The following is an 11,335-nucleotide window of genomic DNA, read 5'->3' on the forward strand; positions in this document are numbered from 1 at the left end:
CCATTCCCATTCTTGTCTGAACCAAACAGATTATGAAAATGGACCATTCTGATTCCGATTCTGGAGGATTCCAATTCCAATTCGACTGTGAATTAAATGGACCCTAAAAATAATAATACTCCTAAAGTGGCCAATTTCAGAGTCAGAAATAAAACCTCTGTGGGTCTTATATTCTTCTAGACTGATGAATCATGCCATTGCCATATACCACATGCATAGTGGCCACTTCGTTTCCCCTTTTTAATTTTAAGGATGGCGATTCAAAGGGGCGATTCTACTCATGGTTTAAAGCAGTTTCAAGTTTTAAACAAGGTCATCTCTAGAAAGGGTATTAATGAATATGACTTTTCTCCCAATAGCCTAGGGTTCAAATGCCAATATAGCGATAAACGATAATGCGTTGTGATATTTTAAATCTTGTTTTCTTCTGATCCATCTGCTCTAGGAAGTCCTTATCTTTTAAAGGGGCGATCACATCATCATCATCAACATCCAAGCCAAGAAACAATTGAGTGTGGAGAAACAGAAATTTCGATACTTTCTAACCTAGCTTCTTGCTCTTCCTCCCTACATCTTACCAAAGAAAATGGACCTTATTTTCTTTGTCTTTATAGTTTTTACGATCACTAATCCTATATATTTTAAATTATTACACTCTCCAACGTCTGGTCTATATATTTGTATTCTTTGCAAACATATGCACGGCATGTTTGCTAGGGTACATTTGCTGTGTTGAATTCTGGGTCATCTGCACATTCTAGTAGAGATTCTACTACCATATCCATGGTTAGTCTCTTGCTTCTATCCTCCTCCACACAGGAAATGCCTATCTTGATCATAACGACTGCTTGCTTCTTGTTGAACTGCCCATTCAATCTGGGATCAACAATATTCTCAATCCATTCTTCTTCCTCATCCTCCATCTTCTTCTTCACCATCCTCAGAAATCTTGTGAGCTCTGAAATCTCTTCCCCATCTACCACTACCCAATTGGAAAGCCGAATTCCCTGTACAATCTCCAGAAGCACAACCCCATAACTATAAACATCAACCTTTGCAGTGATTGGGAGGTTTAAAGCCCAATCAGGAGCCATATACCCCTTCGTTCCTCGAATCCTAGAAAGCTCTGGACCAGTTCGACCACTCTCAGGAGATAACTTTGCCAATCCAAAATCTGCAATCTTGGGTACGAGATTGCTGTCCAAGAGTATGTTCTCTGGCTTCACATCACAGTGGATGACCCACTCGAGACACTCATGGTGAAGGTAAGCCAAACCCTTGGCTGTACCCAGAGCAATTCCAAATCTTTCCTTCCAATTCAGCAGCTGGTTACTGTTGGCATTGGAGAACAAATGCTTGTCCAGTGACCCATTCTCCACGTACTCATAGACCAAGAGTCTGTGATTCCTTTCTGAACAAAATCCCCACATTCTGACTAGGTTTATGTGGTTAATTCTTCCGAATGTGCTCACTTCAGCCCGAAACTCTTCTTCCACCTGAATTACGTCCCCTAGTTTCTTCACCGCCACCACTCTATTGTCCTCTAGGCCTCCCTTGTAAACAGCACCGGAGCCACCCCTACCCAGCTCTTCTCTGAACTTCTTGGTTGCCTTTTTCAGCTCAGAATAAGTAAATCTCCTAAACTGACTGAACATCACACGGTATCCGTCCTCGGTTGACGTTGGCTCTCTGTCTCTCCTGAAAAGACAGTACCAACCAGAAGCAAAAACGAAGGCTTCTATGGCACCAATTGACAAAGCAAATGAATAGAGATAAACCCATTTTGCCTTGCTTTCTGAATGAAAGATACCAGAGGAACCCACCGAAATTTCGGTTTCTCCAGATCCACAAACTGAATAGGAGGGATCTGATGTTGGTGATGTTTCTAAGTTTTTAGGCAGCTTCAAATATATGGTAGCCGGAAAGGCCGGAGAGGTGTATCCATTATAGAGTGCACTTTTCAAGAAGCAGTATTGTTCTCCTGATATCCTGTAAGTGAAGGCCACACAAGAGCACATCTGCATGCAGAGATTCCTGCAAGATTCTATGGGTATGAATTCGGTTTCAGTTCTAATATCAAACCCATAGAAATCTGTGTGCGGAAGCTCCACGAATTTCACCTCTTCAGGGTGGTGGCAGGTCTGATTGAACTTCGGCTTGCAACCTTCGCTCCAGTCGTTTGGGTTCGTCTTCTCGTAACCAGGTGGGCATGAGCACCTGGGCATTGGCGTGTAGACACAGATGCCATTTCTTCCACACAGCCTACTCACGTTGCACTGTTGCTGCATGGCTTCCCATGATATTTTCCAGGATCCGTTCGACTCGTTTAAGCTGTAAAGCCTAAGGTTGCCATCGTAATCCATTGTTAATCTCCTTTTAATCCCAGAACCCAAATCAGTAGCAGAAAATTCCATAGTGTCGCTCCCTAAAAACTTGCCTGCTTCATCGAGCACTGCAAATCTGGTGCTGTTGTAGTTGGTTCTACTGTTTCCATAAATACTCAGCTCCGGATTTGGCCAGTACAAACTGGAAATCTCCGGTCCATCATACATCAACTTCAAGATGTTGTCGTTATCGAAATAGAAATTATAATAGCCCGAGGAATATGCACCATTACCCTTGGAAGATATCAGCCTCGTTTTCTTGGTGAGAGGTTGTAAAGGGAGAAGCGTATCAGTAGGAGAATCAAAGCTTTGCCAGGTTATGTTACCGGAACTGTCCTTCAGCACAAGATTGCCGGTGTTCAGGAGCTGGGCTTTGTCCCCAACGAATGTGGTGTTGGCGGACCAGACGATTGAGCCATCGGCATCAGTGAGGACCAGGGTGCCGTCTCTACGCAGCAGAACTCTCGAGTGGCGTCCATTGACGGGTCGGTCTCGATTAGCCATCCAAACGACGGCCTTGTCTGCAGAATTGGTGAACCAAATGGAGAAACTGAAGGCGTTTGTGCCCACCTGGTAAAACCCACAAGTGAAGGTTTTGTCAGGGGAGGTAAGAACGTCGGAAGCATAATTTTCGACTGACATAGAAGAGCCTTTGGAGAGGTAATCCCAGGGAGTTGAAGAGGCAAGAGAAGAGTGGAAGGAGAAGATGGCAATGAAGCCAAGAGAAAGAATAATGATTTGAGGAGGATTAACGTTTGTCATGCTTGAATTTGCAGAGAGACCAAAGGAAAACGAAGGAAAGAAGGGGAACGTTAATCTCTTGGTCAGTCCTGTTGCTTGTGAGTCCTTTTGTCATTCTATATATAGAAATCTGAATCAGAGAGGCTGACCGTTCTTAATTGTTTCTTGTCGCCGCGTGTGGGAGTACATGGCTGGCCGGATTTTGACTGACTTCCATCTGGATCTAGTATCCTATCGTACAATTTACGTTTTATCAAAACGAGTCCGGATTCCTGCACTTGGTTATGTATGTGTGCACTCTCAATTACATTGAAACACGTCATATTTCGCATGGTATCCCATGTCATTTAATGGGATCATTTACATTTTTTTAATATCTCAATTTTTTTTTTCAAATTAAAAATTTAAAAGAAAGAATAAAAATAAATACTTTGACCGCCCAGCTTGACAGACGGTAAAAAATATAGAGAAAACTGTTCAGGCCCAACCCTTCCATGGAGCAAATGCCATTAACGAACGATTGCAGGGGAACAAATTCTGGTGTTGAATTGTTTATACTGAAGTGCTAGCATAGCTCCTCCATGGTAAACTTGCTTTCTCTAAGTCAATGTTCAGTGTTTCTTATTCTGCAAATGAGAACTGAAGCAACAAACTGGCAAATCTTGTTGTTTTGATGACTTTATAGTGTATACTCTATCCAATTGATTGAGGTAAAGATTCATAAATCTTCAAGTTGAGATAAGTTGATAAGAAAAATTAGTAGACGATAATTACTCTGTAACATGCTTCTTAATTTGTGAAGTCTCCATTGTCTTTCTGTTCATGATTCTTTTTCTCAATACCATCACTAGAAAATAAAGTTGACATTTTATAAATTTGACTTAAAAAGGGAGCCATTACCGAATCCAGTTTATAATGGGTTGCAAGTGTTTTGAAAAAAGCAGAGTACTCAAGTGAATAAGAAACGATGGGCACTTGAAACAATTTCTTGCAAATGACTTGGTCTGCAATCGTTTATTAATGCACCGGCACCAGGTTAGAGCTGGTTTGGTTTGCAACAGTTTTCTTTGTTATCGTTTTTCAATACTCATTAGTCAAGATTTCATATGCTTCACTAATCCCTTGATAGTTTTCCATAGCAATGTCTTCATCTGTGGAGATCGGCATTCATGGAATGATAGAATTGTGCCCATTGACAATAAACTTTTCTATTTTCTTCATCCCATGTTTCATGAGATATGTAGAGTCTCTCTATTTGGAGTTCTGATTTTTCCTTCATTCTCTGCTAAACGAAGAAAAAGGAATTAGGGTTTTACAGGCAATATTAAAGTTTGTCATGGAATAGTCATGCGGTTGCGGAAAGTTTTCACCCTTTCTTTTATTTTCTAAGTATTATTAAAAAAACTAATAGAGGCAAACTGGCCGTTTAAATGGCTCGCATATTTGAGTTGGAGTACTATCCAAATTCTAACGTGTCCCAATTTGATTGGGAGTGCACCCTTGCACACACAAAAACAGGTGCAGGAAATTCGAACTATATTAAAACACCCATAGTTTGCAAGCAATCTAGTCCATTCCCATTCCGATTAAATAATTAGAATTAGAATAGCTTATTTGTGGATTCCGGTTTCAGATCTCTATTCCCGTGAATCAAAGGGCTTAAATGAATAATTTTAACCTTAATATATGTTTGAACAGATTTAATAAAAAAATAAAATAAAAATGTCATTCTTGTCTCTACTAAATTGCAAGAAACTACTCTTGTTTGGATCAATTTTATTTATTGTTTGAGGAAGAAAGATGGACTGTTTCAAAAAGACGCAATCTACTTCTTCATGGTTTAAAAGGAGAAGTATGAACATGCTCAATGCAGATTTTTTATTTTCATTGCAGAGTTATAAACATTCCAAAGGTTAAAAACCCCCACTTTATGCACTTATACCCGCCCATGAATTGACATCAATTCTGAGTTGACACCTACTAAATGTACTTTGACCAAAGGTTCAAAATATCGATATGCCTGATACGCTCGTAGGGGCATATTGGGTGAATCAATACTACATTTTGTGCCTTTTTTTTTTTTTTTTTTTGCAACTGTTTCAGGGGGTTAGTTTAGGGCTCCTCCACCCCCTGAACCGGTCAGACCCCGATACACCCACTATAGGGGCGTATCAAAAAGGTCCTGAAATGATATGTATCGGCCAATACAGATCGATACATATTGATACTTTGAACCTTACTTTAAACCCATACCTTAACTCAAGTGAGAGATGTTGATGTTGAATTGTTGACAATCAGCAAAGCCCCAAACAATGAAGTTGAACGGACTTTGACTTTTACCAAAAACACATGGGTATTGACTTCCCACATTTCCGTCTTTCTTTTTCCATTTTCTTTTTGGGCACTCCAGGACTTCTTTAATTGGATGAGATTTGGATCCGGTTATAAAACTTTGGATCATACTTGGGTTTAATCTGCATTTTTTATTTAAAATAATTATTTTAAAAAGATAAATTTTTAATTTTTATATATATAATAAATATAAAATTTTAAATGTATCAATAATAATAATAATATAAAATTATTATTTTAAAAAGATAAATTTTTAATTTTTATATATATAATAAATATAAAATTTTAAATGCGCATCGAATCTGATACTATATACTTGAATTAATTCTAAATCCAAAATAATTGGATTCGGAGTTCAATAGGGTATCGGATTTTTGGAATCCACTGACAGCTTCACTTCTACAGTTCGACTCGTTTAACTTATTTTTCTTGGCCTTACCCAGCATTTCTCGCACCTGTGCAAAGTTTGTTGGTGCAACACCTGCTGGCTTGGATATATTCGAATGATTGAATCCTCTACCTGGTCCGGAGGATGCTTGGCCAATCATATACCAGTCAATGGGTCGGGTTGACCCGGAATAAGCAAAACTGAACCAACCCATTGCCCCAGCTGTAATTGGATTGATTTAGCTTTTGATATTGTGCCCAGAACAAGATTGGGCAGATTAGTTGTTCCGAACAATGTTTTAAAACCCGACTCGAAGTTTGACATGTTTTCTTTATTTAGGGTTGGATGGGTTGGACTATTAGTCATGGTCTTGAAAACCAGATCCGGAAACAGAATTGCTTTGACCAACTGTTCCTAAGTCAAAAGGTCTGACTGTCTGGTCTAAACTTAGGTTCGATGGTTTTTGGGTCCAAGAGCGATGACCGGTTCCCTAGTCAATTGGTCTAACTGCCCAATTCAGTCCGATTTCTAATCATGCTATTAGCAATGAATAGGGGTACAATCCTAGGAATTAGGTCTAAAGCCTAAGCCCAAACTATTCAACCGAGCTTAACTCATACTAAAATTTGATAACTCATACTAAAATTTTAATATATGCATATTAAAAAAATATGCATATATATATATATATATATATATAATCATAAGGTCAAGACAGATTCTGAACAAAAAAAAATGTTAGATTAGAACTACCTAAGGACTAGGCCTGTAACTAACCCAAAAAATTGCAAAACCCAAACTTTTGGGTCGAGACCTAAGACTGAAAATTCAAGCCTAGGTTGTATAAAATTAGAGGCTGAATTGATCTTGGGCCCCCGCAAGTTGCAGCCTTAGCAATGAATGACATTTAGATACTTTTAAGTTCAACCCTTAAAACTAATGCGACTCTTTTTTATAGTTCTTTTTTTTTTTTTTTTTAATTAGAGGCTGAATTGGTACACGGGTAGGGATGTATCTAATGCAATTCTTTTTTGTAGTTTTTTTAAATATATAAAAATAATGGGGTATGTCTTATTAAACAATTATTATTATTATTATTATTATTATTATTATTATTATTATTATTATTATTATTACTTTGTAAATTATAATTGCTATCTATTTAAACTGCGACTGTGACCCATAAATGACTTGAATGGTTTACTAATTTAATTGTTCAGGTTTAGGTTTCTGACCAAATCAATGGTTTTCTATTACTATCAAGACCCAAAATCAATGGTTTTCTATTACTACCAAGACTGGGGTATGGCGGACCTATGCTGGGGTGATTAATTAGTTAGTTGATTAGTCTGATCGGTTGGGTCAACGATGGGTAAAAAAATGAATTAAACCTCCAATGCTAAAGAATAGGACTTTTCGTTCTCTTTTTAAAATGGACTTCAATTGATATTCCTTATTTTAAGGATTTATCTCTTTTTTGCTGTAAAAATACCTCAATAAATACAGAATTTTTAACTATACAAAGGAGATAAATTATTAAAGTAAAAAATGTCAAATACAACCTAAGACCTCCTCTATCATATTTTTAACCGTTATATCTAACTCAATATTTAAAAAACAAATATGTCTATTGATGAAGGAAGATTTGGCCCGATTTCATAGTTACGCAATACGTAGCAAAGGCGACAGAGCGGCACAAAAGCACGCCTAAAAGCGCAAGCACCAAGGGGAGGAACCAGCAGCGGATCAAAATTCCCTACCAGTAGTCCGAACCCCCACTAGGAGCCCGAACTCTCCCTTAGGCCCCGAGCCACTCAAGGGACGGTAACCCGAGCTGGCATGCCTTGTAGCAGTTTGGGACACACCTCGCCGAACTGGCCTGCCTTGTGACAGTTCGGGACACACCTCGCCAAACTGGCCTGCCTTGTAGCAGTTCGGGACACACCTTGCCGAATTGGCCTGCCTTATAGCAGTTTGGGACACACCTCGCCAAACTGGCCTACCTTGTAGCGGTTTGGGACACACCTCGCCGAACTGGCCTGCCTATAGCAATTCGAGACTCACCTCATCGAGTTGGCCTACACTGGTAGAACAGAACAAACCTCCGAACTGAAGACTTCACCTCACTCATCACTCCAAGACTTCATCTCCAGGACGCCAAACCGTACCGTGCCTGACACCAAGGAAGTTCGCACCCAGGGGCGGTGCACTTGACCGACTTGGGATCCGACACTTGACGGCCGCACTTCAAACAGCCACCTGCCACCGCCACCTGACACCGCCGTTTCCAGTTATAGGGACGGCTCCGACGAGGAACAGTGGCGGTTCTAAAAAGCCCCCTACCCCCAACAACGAGGTATGTGAACTATTGCGCTATCTGGTCTTTATTCTGCCTCTAAAAGAACACTAACTTGAGCTTTGGAGTTATCCCATGGGTTCCCCCGGAGTTCCCTCACCTTCTCCATTTCAGGCACCCCACTGCTCCAATCAAAGATAGAATCATTGACAGCTAAGACCGGCCGGATCGCGCTCCATCAATTGGCGTCATCTGTGGGAAAGCTTCTGAAAGCCTCCCTCTAAATATCTCTTACCTACTCTTCTAAAAAAAAAATCCCAACACCCATGGCTTCCTCCAACAATGCCGGACGTGGAACAGAAGCGGCCACCACTGGAGAGCAACTCCAAGCTCCTGTGGTGTGCATTGGGCAGTTCACCATCCCTCTGTCAGTGGATGGAACCCCCAGTTTGAATGTGCCACAAGTAGTGGCGCCTCTAAACCTTCCTTCGTTGAACACCCCTCTTCCACTCCCTGTTGAAACAAACTTCGCTGAACCAACAGCTGTCCCCTAGCGACCCGCCAGAACCATCTGGATGACCTAATGCAATGCATGCGGGCAATGCAAGCAGGCAATGCAAACCCAAATGCAACAATTTCAGCAACACCAACTCCAGCAACACCAGGTACTACACCACCTCTCCCAACACCATTACCAGCAGCAGTTCCCTCAGCTACCCCTAAACCAGTCACTGCTTCCCCCTAGTACCCGGTTTCGAAGCCGGTTAAGGCCTCCCCTCAAGGTGGACGACCTCACCGGGGAGAAGCTTCCCAACCCCAGAACCCCCTAATAGCTAGGCCTCATACCCAGGCCGAAAGCAGAGAAAAAATACCCCCACCTCGAAGCTCGCAGGTGGGTCAGGAACCTCGCCCACGAAGTCACCTTGGCACTCCAAGCCCGAGTTCCCACTCATGGAGAACCGGTTCAGCGCCCTAGCAGCAGACCAAAATTTCGGGCCCATCGAGTTCGGCGACACGGAGGCCAGCAGTGTTGGCACCAGGCCCGCTCAAAGAAGGCGCCGGCAAAGTCGCCGAACTGCTACCTGTGTCCTACCTGAGCTCAAAGGCAAGGAAGAGACGAGCTCGGGCGAGGTAAAAACTGCCCCAATTCTCTCAACTCCTTCACCCCTTTCCTCAGAACTTCTGGTAGTCCCCTTGCCCAAAGACTTCAAACTTCCGTCTCTGGACAAGTATGATGGGTCCTTTGACCCCAACATCCATGTCGACGCAATCCAGTCACAAATGCACCTCGCTAGGGCCAGTGAGTCATGCATGTGCGTGGCCTTCACCACCACCTTCAGGGGGGTAGCCCGCACCTGATACCGGAACCTAGCTCTCGGGTCAATAAGAAGCTGGGCCCAGTTCGTGTAGACCTTCACCGCACACTTTGTTACCAGCAAGCAATGCCCCCAAACCGAGGAAAGTATCTTCGGGGTAATCCAGAGGGAAGGAGAATCCATCGGGAGCTACATCAAGCGGTTCAATGAAGCATGCTTGCAGATACCACGGTTAGACCCCGCGGTACAGCTCGCAGCAGCCAAAAGAGGGGTAACACACAAAGAATTCAAATGGCACATGGTGGCCAGCCAGCCAGCAACCATGGCCGATTTCCTCAAGCTCGCGGACAAGTTCATGAGAACAGAGGAAGAAATCAACCAAAGAACCGAAGGCGGGGTCGAGAAAAGAAAAAGAGTAAGCGAACCCTCCAACTCGGGCGGCCTAAGAAGCCAGGCCCAAGAGGCGATGCCAAGCCAGCCGTCCCGAGCTCCCTTAGCAGTTCAGACGGATTACACGTCGTTGAACACAAGGCGGACCGAGATCTTGATGTCGATCTGTAGTTTTCATAAAGATCACGGTCATAGTACCGAGCAATGTAATAATCTCCGGGGCGAGATAGAAGGACTCATCCGTTGCGGATACTTGAGAAATTTTGTACATAATGACAATAATAATAAAGCAAGTCAGCAAGGGGAGCACGGAAAAAACGCCCCCGAGTCCAGCAGCAAATCGACCGAAGCCTTGCAGCGACCTCCCCCCAGAAGAGAGGCCAGTTCGGGGAACCATCCATGTGATAGTGGGCGGTTTGGTGGTAGCAGGTTGCACTTTGGCAGCAACATGGACGTCGGCTAGCGAGGCGGCCCGAGAGGAACAGAACCCTCCAAAGAGGCCGAAGATGGAAGAACCGATCTTTTTCACAAAAGACGACGTGCGAGGTGTTCACTACCCCCATGATGGCACGCTCGTCATAAAACTAAGGATCAACGACTTCGAAGTCCGACGTGTGCTTGTGGACTCAAGCAGTTCGGCGGACATCCTCTTCAAGTTGGCGTTCAACCAACTACAGTTGTAGAGAAGCGAGTTAAAGCCCATGCACACTCCTCTAGTGGGCTTCAGCAGAGAGGAAGTCAGGCCCTTGGGGAAGATAACAATATCTGTGGAAGTCGGCACATGGCCTTGCGCGGTAAGACTCAACCACGATTTCCTAGTGGTCGCGACCCCCTCCCCATACAATGCCATAATAGGGCAACCAATTACGCATATTCTACGGGCAGTGGTCTCCACCTACTATCTGGCAATGAAGTTCCCCATGGACTTCAGTGTGGGGGTAGCGCGGGGCGACCAGCTTGAGTCCCGCAAATGATATGTTGCTGCCCTAAAGGGAAAAATGAAGGCAGTCGACGACCTCAAATTGGAGCGGCCTACGGAGTAGGGCAAGGAACAAGCTTCGCCCACTGAGGAAACAGTCGCGGTCCTGACCTCGGCTACAGATTCGGCGCGAACACTACAAATTGGTGCTTCCGTCAAAGAGCCTCTACGGACTGAGCTTGTAAGTTTCTTCAAAATTTAGATATTTTTGCATGGTCTGCGGCGGATATGCCCGGCATTGACTCTGGCCTTATAACTCATAAACTCAACACTGACCCTGTAGTCAGACCCATTAGACAGAAGAAACACAATTTAGCCCCGGAGCGCTGGAGGGCGGTCGACGAAGAAGTCGAAAAGCTCCTCACAGCGGACTTCATAAGGGAAATTCATTACCCGAGCTGGGTAGCCAACCCGGTGCTGGTGAAAAAAGCAAATGGCAAGAGGCGCATGTGCGTCGACTACACCGACTTGAACCGAGCTTGCCCAAAA

At 43.3% G+C, this 11,335-nt stretch overlaps 1 protein-coding gene across 1 annotated transcript; it reads right to left on the reverse strand.

Moving 5' to 3' along the window:
* Positions 1–676: 676 nt before the first annotated feature.
* On the reverse strand, positions 677–3,175 carry LOC148873306 (putative receptor protein kinase ZmPK1). The gene has a single exon (XM_088966265.1). It carries the CDS (start codon positions 3,144–3,146, stop codon positions 714–716), a length of 2,433 nt encoding a protein of 810 aa, XP_088822391.1. The 5' UTR covers positions 3,147–3,175; the 3' UTR covers positions 677–713.
* Between the last annotated feature and the right edge of the window lie 8,160 nt (positions 3,176–11,335).

The sequence above is a fragment of the Nelumbo lutea genome, chromosome 1 (assembly GCF_056320005.1).
Source record: "Nelumbo lutea isolate HS-2025 chromosome 1, American lotus-T2T, whole genome shotgun sequence".
NCBI lineage: Eukaryota > Viridiplantae > Streptophyta > Magnoliopsida > Proteales > Nelumbonaceae > Nelumbo > Nelumbo lutea.